We start from the raw sequence: 22268 nt of genomic DNA, 5'->3' as shown, positions 1-22268 counted from the left end.
TAGAATAATAACATAAATAAAAATATAAAATAAATAAAGTAAAATGAATTAAGGAAATGCGTAGCGAATGAATTCGAAAATAAAGTTAATAATTCGAAAAAGATTTTATATTTCCTAACTAACGAATTCTAACTTTTGAAACAACTAAAAAAAATTTGAACTCCTTTTTAAAAAAAATGTATTCATATTATTTTTATTTATTTGTTTGAATAATAAATAATAAGAAAAATAAAATGTCGAAAGTATCACTTTAACTTTGAAAAATAATTTGATTTCGAACGTAAATAAGGAATATCGTATACTTTTAAACAAGATAAAAGGAAATCGGCCCCCCAAAAAAAAGTACCAATTTTTGAACACTATAATACGTAGAAGCTCGATTTTTTAAGAAATTTATTTTAAATAACTAGATAGTTAGGCGCCTAAAAATTTATTAAAGTAAAACCTTAGCTTCTAGATACCACTTTGTAACACCCCGACAATTCTCTCTTTTCTAAAACAACATTTTAATATAAAACGTAGAGAATTATCAAGGCATTATCGCCCGTGTGAAAACGTAACGGCTTATTCAGAATTTTGCGGCGGAAAACATAAAACGAACTTTAGGTTTATAAATAATCGATTACAGGTTTAATCCCAAAATCGAAATATAAATAGTACGACAAGTTTAAAGTCCCAATTAACAAACCCAAGTTAACTTAGCAAATCAAAACTAAATACAAGCTCTCTATTCCCGATCCCAATGATGCAGCATCTTCAAACCTGCAGATGGACAATGCTTATTGATCCTTAGAGACTGCTCACCAAAGATTGGGTCATCACAGGATCAATAAGGCATAGCCATGATCAACATGCACAAGCAAAAGCACGTAATCAGCAAAGCTGAGTACTACATACTAAATCAATAATAATCCTAACATGATTCTATTAAACGAACAATCCTAACATGGTACTAAATAAAACATAAGCAAGGATAATCAAGATATATTGACTTGAAGACTATATTTGACTGAACTAGACCTTTGTATCATTAACATTATTTTAATTGAAATAGTCAATGGACTGAGTTGTCTACTAGAAACTTCTTCTTCTTCACTAAGGAAGACGAGGTACGGGCGCGACTCCGTAAACCCCAATGACCTGCGATATCGAGGGACTTTTTAAATAAAATAGAACCGGTGATCAATCCGGCCCCAGAAAAAGCCATAGGCTACCCATGACCCCAACTCCTGATTGTCCGTCACTTTAGACGTGCACGGTCTAAAGCTATTGCTACTCATTTTCAATTTACATGACTTAACTTTTAATACTTGGTTATGACTCATCAAACATAAATATTATATTCAACAAGTAAACACAACTTCTTTTATCTTTGAATTAAACCAGTGATTCAAGATCTAAACCAATATTAAATAATATAAAGTTCCACAAAACCAACATGCTTGCATCAATATTCCATGCTAACATGATTCAATTCTTATAAATAAAGTTTTATGCTCAACGCATTAATTCAACGACATTGAACATGAAATTCCAACATAAACAAGTTCATAAATATATTCATCATATTCTCAATACAACACACATCCAAGCACACGGTATGTACGTACCTTGTGTAAACAAACTGATAGGCCACTTTAACGAATTCAAAAGTCACCCACAAAGAATTCTCCGCCTAAAATAATCAAGAAACGTACCCAAATCAATTCCTAATCATTGGCAACCATAACAAAGCATTCTAAATGCATCCTAAACATATTTAGAACATTCCCCAATATCAAAACTTAAACCTTTGATTTCCTAGCATCATAATTATTGAATTAGTGATTGAAATTCGTTGAAAACTCTTTGCAAACATCGTACTTTAAATTTTCAGCAATATAACTAATTTCAAACTACTCCAAAACATAATTAACATTCTTAGAATCATAAAAATAATAGCTTTAATAATATATAATCGTTCTATTATGATTTAAAGCCATTAAAACCTCAAAAGTCACACTTTACTACTTAAAGACACTAATTTAACCAATATAATATAATCTGAAAATTAGTAACTTTATTATATAATTCGTATAATCTGAAATATATAATTTAAATCATAAAAACTATAACTTTAATTCAAGAAAACATAATTCGAATTAATAAAACATGATTAAACCCTAACTTATATTTTAATCGACCAAAACTGAAAATAATTAGTTTATAATATCAACACCAAATCTGAAAATCATATTCAAACCATAAAGATTATAAATTTAATTCAAGAACATAATTAGAATTAATCAACATAATTAAAACATTTAATTAGCTTAGGGTTTAAGAAAAATCAACCAAATCAGGAGGGAGAGAGAAGGATTGGCCGGCGGACCACAGCGGCAGGCGGTGGCTTGCGGTGGTGAGTAGGCGTGGCTGGCGCAAGCAATGGCTGTTCGAATACAAGGGCCACGGTAGGAGGAGAGTAAGAAACCAATCAGGAAGGAAAAAAACGGAAAAGAGAAGGGAGGAGGAACGAAAACTACCGTGCAAGGTGGCGGTGGTCGAGGTTGCAGCGACGGTGGCTGAGGAAAGGGGGCGGGGACTCGCGGTGGCTGCCGGTTCGAACACAACAGAGAACAAGGGGCGTGAGAACAAATCCAAGAGATAAAAAAACAAGGAACGAAGGAGGAGGAAAGGACGAAGGAGAAGGGGGAGCACGGCTTATCGGCGGCGACGGTGATGGTCCGGTGGCTGGGTAGCGGTGAGGACACGACGTGAATGGAAGCAGAGTTTTGAGGGTTTGAGTTCACGTGAAATAGAATAAGGAAGTTTTGGTGTTTTTTGTTTTACGTGAATTAGAGTAAGGGGAGGGTTTGAGTTTTGGGTTTTATTGTTTGGGTTTTCCCAAGTGGACTAGAATTATGATTTAGCTTTTATGATTCGAATCCAAAACTGAATAGGATCGTTTTCTAAATTCAATCGATTTTCGTAATTAAAATTCTTTTCAACTTAAAATTCTGAAATTATTTTTGATTTCGTAAATCATTGAAAATATTAAAAATGTAATAAATAAATATACGTTAATTATTTATTTATTTCTAAAATTCATAAATTCTTATTTAAATATATTTTATATACGTTAAAATATATAAATAAAATGTATAAAATTACGGGGGATTACATAGTGAGGCGAGAAGAGGGCATTACGCTGTTTGGGTGTTTAATAATGTGCAGGCCTAAAGCTCCAAGTTCGAGAAAGTGAAATTACGCACAAGGCCAAGCACGCTGCAAACCGCCCGATCCGTATCGGGCGAGGTGCGCCCGATCGGGCGCGCACGGATGAGTTTCTTGTAGTTTATTTCCGCCCGATCGGGCGCAGCATGCCCGATCGGGCGGTCTGGCGAGTGGAATGCCCGATCGGGCGAAATTATTTTGCCCGATCGGGCGGTCTGACGAGTGGAACGCCCGAGTCGGGCGAAATTATTTTGCCCGATCGGGCGGTTGATGAAATTTTCGAGGAAAAGTCAAGGATGATTCTGGGCAGGAAAAAGTCAAGAAAATGAGCATTCGCAAATCGCCCGATCCGTATCGGGCGAGGTGCGCCCGATCGGGCGCGCACGGATGAAAAGAAAAGGATCGCACCCCGCCCGATCGGGCGACGCGATTTCAGCAATAAACCACGATTCCACCCTTTCTTTCTTCACTTCCTCTTCATCTTCAACCTAACTTTCTCTCACTTCCTCCATTAAACCCCAACTTCCGAAAACTTCAAACCACCATATCTCCCTCAAATCTCCACCAAATTCAACAATTCTTTCATCAAAATCATCCTCTCATCATCCTCTACAACCTACACCTAACCGATTTGAGTTTTCTCTCATCCCCACAAAATCCCCAAATTCACCCAAAAAGCTCAAAAACTCAAAAATTCAGATTTTTCATCAATGGCAAATAGACCACAAAGAAAATGCACGAGGGTACCAAGAAATCAACATGAGGCTTCCACGAGCCGAGCTCGGGAACCGACACCACCACCTCCACCACCGCAATTCGAGCCCGACACGGATTTTCCGGATGTCATCTTTATTACGGAGGAGCAACGAGCACAATTCATGCACCTCAAATTGAGGGAGGTAATCCCTACTCGCTTTATATGTCAAAAATCCTTGCATGAAATGGGAATTGAGCGTGATGTAAAACGTGTTTTTGTTGGTGTTGGTATGAGTAACATGTATAGTATGCTCCGTCTCACATTTAGACGGTTGACTCTAGAATTCTTGAGTAGTTTTAATGTGCGTAGGGATGGTTATCGAACCGTGTCATCGGTTCAATTTCGTGTGATGAACCGAACCTACACCATGAGCTTATCTGATTTTGGTAGGATTTTTGGATTGTCTACCACATATAGTAGGAAACCTAAGGACACCCATAACAACTGCACCATGTGGGGAAAGCTTACGGGCAATGATAATTCCGGGAGTATGCAACATTTACATGCTTCCAAGATACAACACCCGGTACCCATTGTCTTTTACAGGTTCCTAGGATTTACAATCTTTGGTAGGGATGAGACCCAGAACATTAGGAGTACGGAGCTAGAAATCCTAGGTGGCTACGTTTCAGAAGGAGATGAGAGCTACAAAATGAACCTTGCACATCATATGGCCTCTCAATTTTACTCCATAGCCACTTCCACACATACTACCAAAATTACTATTGGTGGGTTGATCACCCACATAGCCATGGCCACGGCCAACTTTACTGAGGCTAACCAGATTCCAGTTCTGGGTAGCAACTTGCTTGATTTGGCTTATTTTGCTGGACTCCGTAGGCTACAGGGGGAGCATGGGTTATTTAGGCCGGGAGCCATGTACTGGATGTTCGAGGGAAACAAGCTTTTCACCTTGCCTGACCCTCAGGGCCGCACTAGTTTCAGACCCGGTCAGGCTCATTATCTATTTGTTGGATTTGAGCAAGAGCCTCAGCCTGACCCCCAGCCTCAGCCTGACCCTCAGCCAGAGCCCCATCAGTACCAGCCAGAGCCTCGCACCTACTTCAGGAGGGGGCGTCGAGACACGGGGAGGCCCCAGAGTGGCCCGGTAGTACATGAGGAGCAGGGGTCCATTGATGAGAGGTTGAGCAGACTTGAGCTCGGGTTCCGGGAGTTCGCAGCTGATCACCAGAGGACCATGTTCCCATTTTATGATCAGTATGCCAGGCAGGGCTATATTGCCCCAGATTACGAGCACCCTACCTGGTATACCTATCCCGCGGAGGGATATGGAGCTCCGGGTTCTATGGGCACCTTCACACCCACCCAGTACGGAGGGTGGGGAGTGGGTCCTAGTGGGCATGGTGGCCGAGATGATGGTGATGATGATGATGATGGCGGCAATGGCCGTCAATGATGGAGATGAGATCGAGTTGGTTCGATACCCTTGAGCCAATGAGGACATTGTCTGATTTGGTTTGGGGAGGGTTTCACATTACTTGTACATTGTAGGTATGTTTTTCTTTTCTTTTCGCATTTCTTTATTTTGGTGTGTTTAATGCTTTCTAGATTAATTTATTGCTTTGAAAAAAAAAATACAAAAATACGTTCCGATGAATGCAAAATCATGCTTCCCTGTGCCCCTTTGATTGAAAATTATTTTGATTCTTGGTATTTGATGATGGGCAATGTAGATGTGTTAGCCATGATTTGATGTTCGATTGTTTTGATGCCTAAACATGAGTCAACTCCGACTAACTACTTGTGGACTTGGTGCTTGACTAGTTGACTTGGTTAGGATGTGTGATAGCTTCCTGGTGTGCCATTGATTTTGAGTATTGGTTTGCAACTATTAGTAATGTTTTATGACTCATATACATGCACATTGTGGAGGACGAAGGCATTTTTCTATTTAGGTAGCCTTCAGATGAAATTAGATACGGTTGTTCCCTCTTTTTCTACCCATGTTGTGCTTGTGCCATTTATTCGGTGACTAACCACATTACAAGCCCGTAAATTCCCCATTGGTTACTAGTCCCAAGCCTAGCTTGGGAGAGCTAATAGTAGTGAGGTGAAGGAGTTGTAGTGTGGTACATTTTGAGCATATTGAGTATTGAAAAGGGAAGTTCTTCTTATCATGATTGTTGTTGAAAAAAATGAAATGAAAAATGAATGAGATGAGGAGAATAAAAAAAAAATTATGTGAAGGTTCCAAAAGAAAAAAAAAAATGAGATTGAGCAAGAAAAAAAAAAGGAAGGAAAAATCGTTATTCTCAAGAAAATTCAAAGCATTGTTTCACTCAAGTATTGTAATTTCTTATCTTTATGAGTGATTGATTTTAATTGTGAAAGAAAGGCAAGAAAGTATAGTGTGGTTTGTTTGTTGTTTCATCATGTATTGAGTGGGAGAGTTGTGGTCATCATTTGTGGTTGATCATGGTTTTGCTAGGATTTATGCTCCCCAAAGCCAAGGCTTTAAGCTCACATTTTACCCAAATTTACCGCACCCCTGCCTAAGCCTATCATTACAAGCTTTGAAGACCTTCCGACCTTTGTGCATAGAGTCATATTAATGTGAAAGTAGTTGTTTATCAATGCAAGTTATGACATGACATATTCCGAGTCGACTACTAGGTTGAGTGCATGTTTTTCTAGACACACGAGTGTTGTGAGTTTGGGAGGGCATTGTACACATATATGTTGGGAGGGGAGCGAACGGGTACATTTTTTATCCGCCACATAAATGAGTGACGAGTGTGTGAGCACTAGTCTTGAATTCCATTGTACACTTGTGGTTCGCTTTGTGTGACGATTGTTGAGGTGGATTGGCGGTTGAATGAATTTGATTGGTTAACATTGATGCATGCTTGTTGGATTTTGCCTCGAATTATGTTTTTCATTTTGAGTTATGTCGGGGGTGAAGTTGGTTTTGTGTTCATCGATGATTTCCTTGCTTAGGGACAAGCAAGGATCTAGCTTGGGGAGGTTTGATATGCATGTTTTATATAGTATTTTTACCCCCGTCCCTTAGTACTTTTATGTGTCAAACGTGCTCTTAGGAGCCGTTTCTAGTACTAATGTGTGTTATTGAGTGTGCCTTGAGTTTCAGGTTTGATTATGAGAAATTGGTCGTTTTAGACCCGTTTCATTGTTGATCTAGGCCACTATATGAGTCCGAGAAGTTCGGGACCTCCATCGTCGACTTTCGGGAGCCTTGGATGCTTATGGTTGAGCCCCGGGAGTTAGACTCGGTGATATGGGCGAGCTACATTGAAGATTGCAAATCGCCCTGGAAGCTGTGGGCGAAATGCAACCATCGGGCGGAATTATAAGCAATATGGAAGCATCAACGCGCGCCCGATCGGGCGCAGCTCGCCCGATCCGGATCGGGCGGTCAATCTGGAGGCTGTATGGAGAGTTCACAAACCGCCCGATCGGGCGGATTTTGGCCCGATCGGGCCGACTATCGAGTGGATCGCCCGATCGGGCGAAGCGACGCCCGATCGGGCGGCGCCAACCCCCAGCACTTATGCGCGAGTTTTCTTTCCGTTTTTTGGGCTTTATTTTGGGCAAACTATATAAGCAAGCCTTAATTGTTTTTATAGTACACTTTATTTTCTAGTATTGAAGCTTAGTATTATTTCCTTAGCCTAATTTTCTCTCTAGTTTATGCAAAAACACTTAGTTTAATTCTCAAATAAAAATTCAAGCTTTCAATTCCCTTGTTCTTCAAATAGGTATTAATTCTTATTTCAATTCATTGTCTTGCTTTAATAATGCTTTCAATTATGATTATTGCTTTGTTTATTGTCAACATGCTTGAGTAGTTTAATTTCTAGGGTTGGGGATCCATGAATAATATGAAGGGATGATTGAATGATTATGATTGTTGGCATTGTAATTGATTCATATTGATTGGTTTATTTCACTATACAATTAGATTTGCGCAGGTTTAATTGTGGTAGTTATGCAATATCAAATTAAGATTCGAGAGATGCAATTTGATGTTTAGGCTTGTGTCAATAGGTAGAATTAGAGTTAATACGTAGCGGGAGCCCGTTAATTCTAAGTCTATGATTAGTATCGACTTGAGAGAGCATGCTAATCTAATTAATTACTTTGTTGATTATCGTGATTGTTCAATGTCCTGGATTATTATTTGTTGGCAAACCTATACCCTAGATTCCTTAATATATTGATTCATTCTTGTTTAATATTCGTTCGTAGTCTTAGTATACAAACCATCAACCAACTTTGTTCACAATAGTCTAGATTAATTAATTGATAGTAGAAAGAACGCCTGTTTCCCTGTGGATTCGATCCTGACTTCCCTTGCTACCTAGCTAGTGGACCTTAGGTTATTTTTGATTAGGTAATACGACTTTAGCCTGTCAGCCACATAGTCAATTAGCATAATTTAGGATACATACATATGATGCGTGCCTTCCCTAGCTGCTCCCGAACCGAACAAGAACATGTTTAGGACTCCAAATGTCGCCCCTCCGTAGATAGTCCACAGCATGTTCGGATCCGCCTTAGATTCAATTAACTAGAATATTATCTAAGGTATTATGTTTATTCGAAAGCTTAGTTATTAGTTTTAGGCAAATTATTAAATCCGTTCTTAGACTTAACTATATGAATACTTATTGATTGTGGTGTATAAATTGTGATTATGAATCACCTATTTATAGGGAGGAAATATTGGACTTAGATTTCCACTAGGATTCAATTAACTAATTCTATCAGAATTCTAGTTAAATTAATCCATTAGAATTTAATGTTTAATCAAACACAAAAACATTTAATTCTTGTGGAATTAGGAAAACGATAAATCGAGCAATCCTAAACGACCAAGGATTTAGTCGTACGTAGCATTGCACACACACACACACACACGCAGCCCATATGGGCGTTGTGCGCAGCTCGGCACAAGGTAGGCGCTGGCAACACGAGGCCCATCTTTGGGCGCTGCTGTTGGGCCAAGCCTTGCGTGCTTGCGGCTGGGCCTGCCTAGCTCGCTGCTTGCTGTGCGCGCGGGCTTCGCTAGGCGCGGGCCTGGCTTCGTGCTGGGCCTTTCGTCTAGCAAGCTCGTCCGATGATCGTTTCGTACGTCGCGCTTCCGATTCGTTTTCCGATTCCGAAATTCATTTCCGATTCGAACAATATTTAATATTTCCGATTCCGGAATTTATTTCTGATTCGAACAAATATTTAATATTTCCAATTTCGGAATTTATTTGCTATTCCGACAATATTTCCGATTCCGGCAATATATCAATTCCCAATAATATTTTCCGATACGTACCATGTTTCCGTTTCCGGCAACATCTACGACTTGGATAATATTTGTATTTCCGTTATGATCCATATTTCCGTTTCCGGCAATATCATCATTTCCGGAGTATTCATATTTTGCCTTTTGACGATTTCAGCTCCGACTGGAACCGAGATCCTTCGATTCCGAATATTCATAATTAGAGTATTTAATTCACTTAAATATTTGATCCCTTCACGTACTATTTGTGTGACCCTACGGGCTAGTCAAGAGTAAGCTGTGGATTAATATTATTAAATCCACTCGAACTGAAGCGGCCTCTAGCTAGGCATTCGGCTCACTTGATCTCACTGAATTATTAACTTGCATAATTAATTAATAATGAACCGCATTTATTAGACTTAGCATTGAATGCATACTTGGACCAAGGGCATTATTTCCTTCAGTCTCCCACTTGTCCTTAGTGACAAGTGTGCATTGCCTAATTCCTTTGTCGCTTGATATGCTTTCTCATGAACATAAGGTAAGAGTAGTCATCTTTATTATATCCAGAGGTATTTCTCGGTTGGTTTCAGAGTTCAACTTATCAAATAAACAGATAATCATAGCCTATGATTCATCTGAGCACGGCCATGCATTTTACAGTTTCTAGCTCTCCGAGTGGCCTTGTACAACTTTCAGCATCTCATCCCAATTTATGGGAGGACAATCCCAATCTTGTGATCTTGTGGTTAGACTTCGTTTGATAGGTGATTACCTGAGCGTTGCCGTTATGGTCTCCTTTTACGGTGCGACGGTTGACAACGTCAAAGTAACCAGTTCTCAAACAAGTAATCTCGAATCACTCAGGTATTTAGGATTAGGGTCTAATAATGTAATGAAATTTACTTATGACAGATTTTCATCTCTTACAGTAAAGTTTCATAGGTCTGTCCGATACTAGTCTTCTCAAAGTAAGTATATATACAAATGATTGCGACATTTCCATGTCCACATAGTTCAAGAAATCGAACTACTAGTCATCTTGCATTATAGTCGTCTAGCGTTTTCTATGCGTCCACCTTCATAGAAAATTTCCGACCAGGGACCATTTTTAACCTTTGATATTCAAGTTCACTTGATAGACATTTCTTAGTCACAGGACTGGTCCTGACAGTCTATCTTGAATATATCGTCAAATTGAAGGGACTCATCATTTAATAAACCACAAATCAAATGGAAAATGAATTTCTATTCATTTACATGAATGGTTAACCAAAATGTTTTACAAAGTATTAAACTCTAAAACTTTAAAACATTAATTAAGGACATCAAAGCCATTCTCCAACATGCTTGATTCCCATAGCTGTAGTATGCGAGTTGTGCTTCGCTTGCGGCAGAGGTTTAGTTAATGGATCTGAGATGTTGTCTTCTTTTCTTTCAACGAACTCTCGTAGAAGGTGAAATCTACGAAGTAAATGCTTGACTCTCTAGTGGTGTCTAGGCTCCTTTGCTTGTGCAATAGCTCCGTTATTGTCAAAATATAGAGCTATTGGTCCTTTAATGGAGGGGACTACACCAAGTTCTCCTATGAAATTCCTTAGCCAAATAACTTCTTTTGCTGCTTCATGTGCAGCAATGTACTCCGCTTCAGTTGTAGAATCCGCAATGGTGCTCTGTTTAGCACTTTTCCAACTTACTGCACCTCTGTTGAGGCAGAAGACAAACCCAGAATGTGATCTGAAATCATCCTTGTCGGTTTGGAAACTTGTGTTCGTATAGCCTTTAACAATTAATTCATCATCTCCACCATAGACCAGGAAATCATCTTTGTGCCTTTTCAGGTACTTCAGAATATTCTTGGCAGCAGTCCAATGTGCCTCTCCTGGGTCTGACTGGTATCTGCTCGTAGCACTGAGTGCGTACGCAACATCCGTGCGTGTACATATCATAGCATACACTATTGAACCAATCAATGATGCATATGGAATCCCACTCATTCGTCTACGCTCATCCAGTATTTTTGGGCACTGAGTCTTTCTTAGAGTCATTCCATGACACATGGGTAGGTAGCCTCGCTTGCAGTCTGCCATATTGAACCTTTCAAGCACCTTATTGATATAAGTGCTTTGACTAAGTCTAATCATCTTTTTAGATCTATCTCTGTAAATCTTGATGCCCAGTATGTACTGTGCTTCTCCTAGATCCTTCATCGAAAAACATTTCCCAAGCCAAATCTTGACAGAGTTCAACATAGGAATGTCATTTCCGATAAGTAATATGTCGCCGACATATAATACTAGAAAAGCAATTTTTCTCCCACTGACCTTCTTGTATACACAAGATTCGTCTGCGTTCTTGACGAAGCCAAAGTCACTGACTGCTTCATCAAAATGTATATTCCAGCTCCTTGATGCTTGCTTCAATCCATAAATGGATTTCTTAAGCTTGCATACCTTTTTAGCATTATTTGGATCCTCAAAAACCTCAGGCTGTGTCAAAAACACAGTTTCTGTTAAAATGCCATTTAAGAAAGCGGTTTTGACATCCATCTGCCATATTTCGTAATCGTAATATGCAGCGATTGCTAACATTATCCGAATAGACTTTAGCATTGCAACTGGTGAAAAGGCTTCATCGTAATCCACACCGTGGACTTGCCTGTAACCTTTTGCAACCAATCTAGCTTTGAAAACTTCTAGATTTCCATCCTTGTCCTTTTTCAGTTTGAAAACCCATTTGCTTCCTATGGCTTGGTAGCCATCTGGCAAATCGACCAAATCCCAAAATTGGTTTTCAGACATGGAGTCTAATTCAGATTGCATGGCTTCTTGCCATTGCTTGGAGCTAGGGCTCGTCATAGCTTGTTTGTAAGTCGCAGGTTCATCGCTTTCTAGCAATAGAACTTCATGGCTCTCGTTCGTCAAAATACCTAAGTACCTTTCCGGTTGAGACCTATACCTCTGCGATCTACGCGGGGTTACATTTTTAGTTGGTTCTTCATTCTCACCAGATACTTCTAAAGATCTCTAAGGTTGAACCTGAATGTCATCTTGAGCATTCTCTAGAATTTGTTGTTAGACTCGAATTTCTTCGAGGTCTACTTTTCTCCCACTTGTCATTTTGAAAATGTGATCTCTTTCCAAAAAGATACCATCTCGAGCAACAAACACCTTGTTCTCAGATGTATTGTAGAAGTAATACCCCTTTGTTTCCTTTGGATTGCCCACAAGGATACATTTGTCAGATTTTGGTTGAAGTTTGTCATAAATTAATCGTTTGACGTATACTTCACAACCCCAAATCTTAAGAAAAGACACATTTGGAGGCTTTCCCAACCATAACTCATAGGGAGTCTTTTCGGCAGCTTTAGAAGGAGATCTATTTAGTGTGAGTGCGGCTGTGTTTAGTGCATGTCCCCAAAATTCTATTGGAAGTTCGGCCTGACCCATTGATCTAACCATGTCTAGCAAGGTTTTGTTCCTCCGTTCTGACACACCGTTCCATTGAGGTGTTCCGGGAGGAGTCAATTCTGATTGAATTCCACATTCTTTCAGATGGTCGTCAAATTCATAGCTCAGATATTCACCGCCTCTATCAGACCGCAGTGCCTTAATCTTCTTGCCTAACTGATTCTCTACTTCACTCTAAAATTCCTTGAATTTGTCAAAGGATTCAGACTTATGCTTCATTAGGTAGAGATAACCATATCTACTGAAGTCATCGGTGAAAGTGATAAAGTAGCTGAAACCACCTCTAGCATTTGTACTCATTGGTCCACATACATCTGTATGGATTAAACCCAATAGTTCAGTTGCTCTTTCTCCAACTTTAGAGAAAGGTTGCTTTGTCATTTTGCCAAGTAAGCATGATTCGCACTTACCATAATCCTCGAAGTCAAATGGTTCTAGAATTCCTTCCTTTTGAAGTCTTTCTATGCGCTTCATGTTAAAATGGCCTAATCGACAATGCCACAGATAGGTGAGATCTGAATCATTATTTTTTGCCTTTTTGGTATTTATGTTATAAACTTGTTTGTCGTGATCTAGTAAATAAAGTACATTGACTAATCTAGCAGATCCATAAAACATCTCCTTAAATAAAACGAGCAACTATTGTCTTTTATTAAAAGGGAAAATCCCTTAGCATCTAAGCAAGAAACAAAAATGATGTTTTTAGTAAGACTTGGAACATGGAAACATTATTCCAGTTCCAAAACTAGCCCAGAGGGGAACGACAAAATTGTCGGGGTGTTACATCTTCTCAAAGGCTTCTTGGTTGGAGGCTAACCTAGATAAGAGTAACATTTACACCAGTGGTGTCTCACTGGACATTCAGAAGGAGATTTTTCTTAATTTGAATATATGCCTGCTGGTGATTTCCCCTTTAGGTACTTGGGAGTTCCTCTCTCTACAAAAAAATTGTCTTACATTCAGTGTAAGCCCTTGATTGATAGAGTGCTTGCTAGAGAAAAGAGCTGGACAAATAGGAATCTTTCTTATGCAGGCAAATTACAGTTGGTGAGAACTGTCATGTTAAGCCTTCAATCATTCTGGTGCCAGATGTTTGTCATTCCAGAAAAAGCTATCAAGGGAATTCAAAGCTATTGTAGGCTTTTTCTCTGGAAAGGTGATACTACTGCTTCCAAGAAAGCTTTGGTCTCTTGGAATAGCATTTGCCTACCTAGGTCAGCTGGGGGTTGGAACATAAAAGATATGGTTCTTTGGAACAAAGCTGCTATCTGCAAATTGTTGTGGGCTATTGCTCATAAGAAGGACAAGCTTTGGGTAAGGTGGGTAAACAGTTACTATGTGAAAGGTAGATCTCTGGTGGATTTGCATTATCCTGCCACCATGTCTTGGTTTTTGAGAAAGATTTTAGAGTGTATGGAACTGATTGAGCAAGTAGGAGGTTGGTCTGCAGTGATGAAACATGGGGTGTTCTCTATCAAACTGATGTACCAAAAGCTCAGTGGTGATCATCCCAAAGTCCCCTGGAGAAGACTAGTTTGCAACAATCAGGCTACTCCTAAAAGCTTGTGTATTATCTGGATTGCTATCTGGAGAAGGCTTCCTACCTTGGATAGGTTGCTGCAGTGGAGCATAGTTACTACTAATATGTGTCCTATATGTCAAAGTGGTGCCGAGTCAGCTGAACAAATGTTCTTTGTCTGTCAGGTATCATCTCAGGTGTGGCAGAAGGTGTTGAATCTTTTGCAGTTTACAAGGAGACATGTAGTCTTCACTGGTGAACTGAAGTGGGTGCTCAAAAGTTGCAAAAGGGGAGGCAATAGGCACAACTTGTTGAGAATGTTCTTTGCTGAGAGTGTATATTCTCTGTGGTTAAACAGAAATGATCAAGTGTATAATAAGCATTGTAAAACCCCTACTAAACTGTTTAGAGAAATTCAGTTTAGGGTGGCAAGTAGGCTGTCTGAAAAGCTATGTTCTTATTTGTTAGAAATGAGTATGTAGTTGAGTTGTGATCTCCCGATCTGTAGGTCTGGTTGACTTAGTCGCTTTGTGCTTGTAAGGGGTTGTTGCCTACACTTTCTCTCCTTTTGGTAATAAAATCTTTAATTGTCAAAAAAAGAAGTCCAAAAAATAGGGCCTAAATAGTTTATTTAATACAGAATATCTTTTTATTTTAAAATAAGACTCTTGACTGGCGTATTTACTTTTAGAAAGTATGATAATGAATTTCAATAATAATGGTGTTAATTTCCTTTTCATTATAGAGTATTTAAATTCTACCCATTCCATTTTATTCTTTACGTGCTATGTTTTGAGTGTTATCCTTTATTCTTTACATTTGCAATATTTACTTTTACATCACAGATTTTTGGATAGATTTATATATGCATCATTCAATTTACCCCTACTTTTCCACAAGTATATACCCGTTATTATTTTTATATCGTACAATCAGTGCTATATTTTTGTCCATGCACTTGTTCTTGGTGATTTTTTTTTTTATTTTGACATAAGCTTAATTTGCATAAATAAATAAAGTTTACACACTAAGATCTTTATAGACCATTACATAACCTACTAAACAAATAACATACAAATTGATGAAAAACTTAAGGGTAGTCGGCCTCTCTCGTTGTTCATGGTGATCATGGAAGCAAAAAATCAATATTGTGACAAGAAGAATCAATATGGTGGAAGAGGATACTCGAGTGAAACTTGTAAGTTGTTTCAGATATGTAAAAATTTAATCTAACTTCAACTTTCAAAAGGTTTATTTTTGTAATCTTATTGAATTCGATCCGAATTGTAGGGTATGGTACGCCTACTAAAACCGAGGTATAATTCCATTCACTCAGAACAGCTCTTAGCAATATGTTATCCATAACCGGAAAGTGCACGAAAATTTGGCATTGATATCCATAACATTTGATGTACACCTTGTTATACAACAGTAGTACATACAAAGCATGAAAAGAATACCCTCTCTGTATTATGTATACCAAACCAAAGAATGGGAGGAAGATCTTCACCACTTCTCTCCCATTTTACATTGATTAAACACAAGCTTGAATTCCTCCCGTACAATCCTATCAAAGAATTAAAAAATCGACAACTCAAGGAAAACCCTAAATCTACTTGCTCATAGAAATATAATTTACATCTGCGGCAATGGATATTGCACTACTACATTTAAGAAGAGGAAAAAAGAGATCCAACCTCTAAGTATGAATGACAAATATACACTGGGTTAGTTTGAGCTCAACAGGTGAAACCGTTTATATACGTGTCATCTCAGACTCATTCCTGTAGAAACTGAAAATCTGGATTCTCAAGTAATTGAGGTGGTGACTTTACACCGGTAAAATCTCTCTCTTCTGGTGAAGGAGAGATGTCATCAACGGGAAGGGGTATGCTGCAGTTATTAAACATAACATATTATTATTACAAGTGTAGGACCAGCTATAATCAAGTAAGAAGAGGGATTTCTGTTTATTCTGTTTTTATTTCTTTGTACCTGGAATTATCATGTAATGACAAGGTATTGTTGGATTTTTCACTGTCCATTTCACCCTCATTTTCTTCAGACATCAACGCCTTCATACTTAAAATGACCTGTAAAATATCAACGGAATCATGTCTTACACTTGTGAAGGGACACAAGCAAAAATAAAATATCGTAGTTGTAACATCTGATGTACTTACATCTGGAGAAACACTAGTAGTGTTATAATCGTCATCCCAGTACGTTGTACATATTTTATAAAGCTGCTTAATACTCAATAGCTGAAATTACAGTATAGTTAGTAAAATTTGAATACAGGTCCAGATAATCATCAAATATTCAATCATGTCAAAGGACGTAAAAAATAAATAATACCCCATAATTAGTTTTTAGTAAAAAGAAGCGAAAATGAAGAAAAGAAAATGTTTATGGTCATATTAACTTCATTTCATCCATTTGTCTGATATTAATTGTTTGTAATCTTGTAAGCCATTCATGAACTTTAGAGTTGGAGTATTGATAGAAAATCTTCTCTTTACGAGAAATCTCCAGAGGTGGTAGATTTCATTTGTCAGACTTGATTCTTTATATGATAACTGAAATAATTGGATAGAGGCAAAATTCTATTGACGAAGGATTCCCAAATCAAATTTAAATGTCTTTTCTGCGCGACCTAATCAGAACTTCAGAAGTAAGTTGTCAGAGGTGTTTACTGTCTGTTAAAAACTGAAATTTACACAACTCTATGGGAGCTGAATACTAAGTTCCAGTTCCATTGCAAACCCGAGACACATAAATAAGTTTGCATTCCACTAAAACCAATTCCTTCATGGAAAATTGCTGAATCTTAAATATTTGATGAATAAAGGGGGTTTTATTAGTTAAAATTATGATGGGCATGGGGTTTCCATTTCCATAAGAAACACACCTACAGAGAAGAGAAAAGAAACTTACAGGGCAGAGATCACTTGTAAGGTCTTCAAAGGTGATCCTCCACTTCTGATTTATTACCTATTGATTCATAAAAATAAAAAATTCAGAAGGCCATTAATTACTGATTTACTTGCATCATTGAAAATTGCAAGACCTCCCTTCAATGATTTAATCAACAAGCATCTGATATTAAGCATCCAAATCACCATACATGGGGCTGTATAACATTGCAACAAGACCAACCGTACGAAAATTTTGAGAGGCCATGCAATGAGAAACAGATGCTCTATGACATACTTCATTTAACAAGAAGAGCTTGATAGGATAACATGTCAATACTTATCAAAATGAATAATAAAGGACAACATATTAATAGGCCTTATAGAAGCTCGTAAAATGAAAATCCGTTGCAACAAAAAATACTGACAGGTAAAAAGATTTGAAGATTGTAATATGAACAGCTTTAGTTTTGTACATTCCTAGAGCACGATAGACGAAGACTGTTTTCCAAGTTCTTTCTAACAAGATGGACAATTATTTGCTGCATGTTCTTAGTTATTGCACTTCGGGGAAGTAGCTCTGGTACAATTCCAGCTGCACGATGGTATGTCACAATTGCATGCAGCTCTAGTACATTGGTCTTCTCATAAGAAACAACTTGACTGAAAGAGGTGGGTTATCTAGCCCTCTGGCCTTCCAAAGATATCATAGAACCAAAAACAAAATATACAAAATACCTACACTTCTACCAAAAGTTACCTGATTCGTGGTTCGATTCGGTATAGGTACGAGTTCGGGTTCGTTTCAGTATGGGTACGAGTTCGGGTTCACGATTCGCGCGTTGGCTGGTTTTAGGTTCGCAAGAGGGGTTTGAAACTTCTTTTTTTTCTTTTTTTTTTTCCAGATTTTTAAGAAAACACTGTTACAGATTTTATTTTAATACTCATACAGTCATACTCAGATAACATGTATTTCCTTCCCAAATAAAAGCCCCAACATATTTTTTCTTCTCTCGCCTTCCCTATCCTTCGATAGCTAAAACTAGGGTTTTAGATTCGGCATGACAATACCAACGATTTGGTTCGCGAACCACAGCGAATTGGGTCACTGGAGAACCCGATTGGGTGGGCAAACCAGATTCGCGGGTACAGGCAAATTCTACCTATCCCCTTAAGTTTTGTAGTAAAAGTCTAATGTAAGACACAAATAACGCCCATCCTATTCCTTTTGGTAAATGCCCTAAAATATGGATATTCACTACCATTTCCTTCAAAGAGGATCCCTCAATAGGGGTCGAGCGTTGCAACCTTACCCCTACAGAGAGGCTATTTCCAATGGACCCATAAGCGATGTAACGGGACGGCCATCTATTTCATCGAAAGGAAGTGTTTTGATTTTAGTCCAGTGTATCCCAAAGACGAAAGAACAAATGAATCTTTGGCTCCATCAGAAATGCACATAAAATACGGATGCTCACTATTGAAATTTATTGTGATGCAACCTTATTGGAAACTCACTCACTTTACTTTAGTAATACAAAATGGAAGTTGAGGTCAATATAAAACCTAATTAATGGCTATAATATCAATAAAGCTTTAGTTTTGACGAAGAATCTATTATATTGAAATAAATTTTAACGATGCCTTATTGAGAGAAATCCCCTTCAGCGGTGACTTAACAAAAGCTGAGGTCCGTAAATGTAACACCTAACTCAAGGCTATAATATAAATAAAACTTGAATTTTGAGGAAGAATCCTTTTAATGGGCATAGAATGTATAATAAAGTTCAAACTAAAATTGCATTCATTATGGAATCCAAATCTGCCAAGAAATTCAGCAATTGACAAAAAATGAGAAGTCTAAAGCTGATGTAAACAGTGTAATATGAGCTAGTTTAGGAGTGTCACATAAGGTTTTACTCAGTATGACTCAAGGTTGAGTTTTGCTCAACAAGGGCAGATAGGATGCAAAAAATAAAAAAGAAGGGAAAAGAAGGGAAAAGGACTTAGACACATAATATTATGATAAAGTCTTATCCGGGAAGATTATTAAATTAAATTTAATTCTATTTATTGGAAACTCATGGGATTTATTTTATTACGATTTTAATACCACGGCAGCAAAAAGTTGGGAGATTCTATGTTTGTTGCATGAGTCATTCGCATTAAGGTATTGTCCACTTAATGCAACATCTTATTTAAGAATTCTGCTGATTAGACATGATGAAACCTCCAACTTACAAGACTGAAAGTCTTGCAAACATTCCTTTCCAGAATAAGTGCTTAACAATTGATTTTCGCAATGTATGTCCAAACTCGTTTCATAATAGGATAAATCTTGCTAAGCATAACATTGAAAGGGAAGTGCTGGACGAAAGTGGTTTAGGTCTCGTGAGTGATGAAAATATATTGTCAATTAAAGGATATTCACAAGTTCAGAATGAAATGACAAGGGAAAACTGCGTAAAAAAACAGCACGGTAGACTTACCAGAAAACCAACAGCTTGCCTTGTGTGAGTAAGTTCATCCCATGATGCTCCTGTAAACTGCAATTGACAAAGTCTAAGCCAGATTTTACTGTTTCAACAAAATGAAATAGGCGGTAGAAGTTGTTTTCTTTGCAAATGATATAATTGGGAGATATATTTTGAAAATGAGTAGAGCATAGACCATAACATTCCAAAGCTTTATATCACGTAACCGTCTATTTATCATTTTCAGAAGCTTTAACACCAAAACTCCGAGAGTAGAATATACGAAGTATTTTTAATATAGAATACTGAAATAAGCATAATTCTGTTTCAAGAAACTCAGCTGGAAAATACATATTTTTAGAAATATTTAACACATGATGAATTTGTACAAGGACATTGATGAATTTTGTGTGAAGTCCTTTTCTTTGTAATTTGCTAAAAGTAAGAAGTAGCAAAGCTACAGCCACCAGCACTAAAAAAAAAAAAACCAGTCTTCGAAAGCATATATCAACAAAAAAATAAATAAATACATCTGATGCGAAAGATGAAGTCATTACAGATACCTCTTCTGTAGCCTCCCCGCACCATGTTTCTAATTTGTCCAACCCAGCCTTCACATATTCTCCATTGCTGAATGTGCAACACTCTCGACACAGGAGTACACTATTGAATTAGAGAGAAAAAAAGTCTAGGTTAGTAACAAGCTCCAAATTCCCAAAAAATGGACATATTTATTTTCACGTTTTCCACTGAGTTCAAGAAGCGCCTTAAATCTCTTGAAAGTCAGATACCCACCCCTAAGGAGGTTCCCTGCCCTAAAATATTTGCAACATATTTTCTTAGCATGCAAGGACAAAAATGATCAAGATCACCATGAGATGTGATTTAGGCCAGCTGTTAGGGAAACAAAATCTTACCTGTTGAAAAGTTGCATGTTGACGTATGAAAAAATCTGTATAAAAATCTTTTGTACAAATACTTTAGGAACCTGACACAAAAAAAGTAATCTGTGAGCGAGAAGGAAGGACTTGCTAAAGCTCAAGAAGCAACCATGAAGTAGTGAACATACATACATGATTCTCCTTCAGTATATTAAGAAATGAATTAAGACAGTCGATGATGTCCTGCCAACGATTAATGCCTTCAGCTATTTCTGTTGTCTTTGGAACCTGTGTGTCATCATAGGTAAAAATAAAAAGAGAAGAATACTAATCAAAGAGTTGTATACTATACGTAAAACAGGAAAATTGAACACCGTGGGCTGTAATCAAACCAGCAAGCTTGCTCAACACCACCAGTAAAAACTCCTTGAAGCTTTAATCCTTTTTTTTCCATAGAGTAACTGATTTTCCACTGTATTGTTTGATTAATAAATAAGATAACTACAAACATAAGGGTGTTTTTTTTTAAACAAGAACTATGAACATAGGTTTTTTATTTTTTATTTATTTATTTTACAAGAACTCTAAAAATAAGGTTATTTATGTATTATTTTATTTGACAATGAATAACTTGTTTATTCTAATTCCACAAAACACACGAATACACACACACATACACATACACACACACACACACACACACACATATTGGGGAAAGGTACTATACCCCCCCAGTCTCACTATGACTATCCTGCGTTTTACTTTGGTATGTGGTATGTCCCTTTGCTTGTGCTATTCGGCTTATAAAGTGATTATACCTTTACTCGATACATATTCAACAAACTAATTTCTCTATCCCTACATTACCAAATTAGTTAAAAGTTCAAACATATTTATCAAATACATATCATAACATTTGTGAAAGTTCTATTAAGACACACATTAGCAAGAATATGAATTACAAGTATTCCCTCCACTACAAATTATCTGTCAACTTAACCAACCTATCTATTTCATATTATCTATCACATTAGAATACCCAAGCAATAAAACTTGTCATTTTACAAAACCAATGAAATATTACTGCAGAAGTCAATTTCAAAAGAAAGACAATGAACTAACATGTCATTATTAATGCTGTCATAACCTTATAGAAAAGGTTAATATGGAGTTAAGGGAGAAATGGATTGTCATAATTAAGATGCATAACAAGTTAATGATGATCTTCAAAATGCAAACAATTCAAAGCAAACTCCAGTAGTCCAGTGAAGTTATTAATTCCATGCTCACACACATAACATATGGCCAAATATGGTCTATCTGAGTGAGTTGCCAAACTCAAATGAACACAGACACGATCAGGATAGTGCTTGCCGAGTTTCCGTTTAACGGACTTTCATAAGAAGACTGATAAGATTACATTGTCATACGTATTATGGTAGTGAAGAAACTAAGGAGGGGTGGATAAGAATGATGGGATAGAAAAATGATGGGATGGAAATGAACAGTATTGAAGTCACTTTTTCACTCACGAGAGACTTCACACATAAAAGTTGATAAGAATATGAAATAAAGCCAAGATCAATGAACCTGAATACACGCAGAAAGTAGAGATGACAGTTCTGCCTTGAAATTATCTCGAATTATCCCAAATATCATTTCAACATAAGCTGTAAGCTGTTGCTTGAAAAGCAAAGCTGGTTGCTTGGCTTCGACAGGACGTACTACATCAATTTGAAGATCTGCTGAAGAAGGAGAAGAGCGAAATCCCTAGAAAGT

The 22268-nt window shown here is 37.6% G+C and overlaps 1 protein-coding gene across 4 annotated transcripts in view; it reads right to left on the bottom strand.

Annotated features, from left to right (window-relative positions):
- Positions 1 to 15592: 15592 nt before the first annotated feature.
- Positions 15593 to 22268, bottom strand: part of LOC110789931 (myosin-6) — a 32197-nt gene continuing 25521 nt past the window's right edge. For 3 of the 4 annotated variants that reach the window (XM_056836848.1, XM_056836849.1, XM_056836852.1), the window contains 9 exons: positions 22080 to 22259; positions 20682 to 20777; positions 20526 to 20596; positions 20172 to 20271; positions 19624 to 19680; positions 17157 to 17213; positions 16403 to 16483; positions 16215 to 16312; positions 15593 to 16112 (listed from right to left, as the gene is read on the bottom strand). In XM_056836848.1, coding sequence (XP_056692826.1) covers positions 15998 to 16112; positions 16215 to 16312; positions 16403 to 16483; positions 17157 to 17213; positions 19624 to 19680; positions 20172 to 20271; positions 20526 to 20596; positions 20682 to 20777; positions 22080 to 22259 — 855 coding nt within the window. In that variant the 3' untranslated portion in view covers positions 15593 to 15997. Of the gene's footprint in view, positions 16113 to 16214; positions 16313 to 16402; positions 16484 to 17156; positions 17214 to 19623; positions 19681 to 20171; positions 20272 to 20525; positions 20597 to 20677; positions 20778 to 22079; positions 22260 to 22268 lie in introns of those variants that run through there. The other variant, XR_008927849.1, reaches the window with a different exon arrangement.

Source organism: Spinacia oleracea, chromosome 2, assembly GCF_020520425.1.
Source record: "Spinacia oleracea cultivar Varoflay chromosome 2, BTI_SOV_V1, whole genome shotgun sequence".
NCBI lineage: Eukaryota > Viridiplantae > Streptophyta > Magnoliopsida > Caryophyllales > Amaranthaceae > Spinacia > Spinacia oleracea.
Note: the sequence above shows the minus strand (reverse complement) of the source record. Positions and strands in the feature narration are given on the sequence as shown.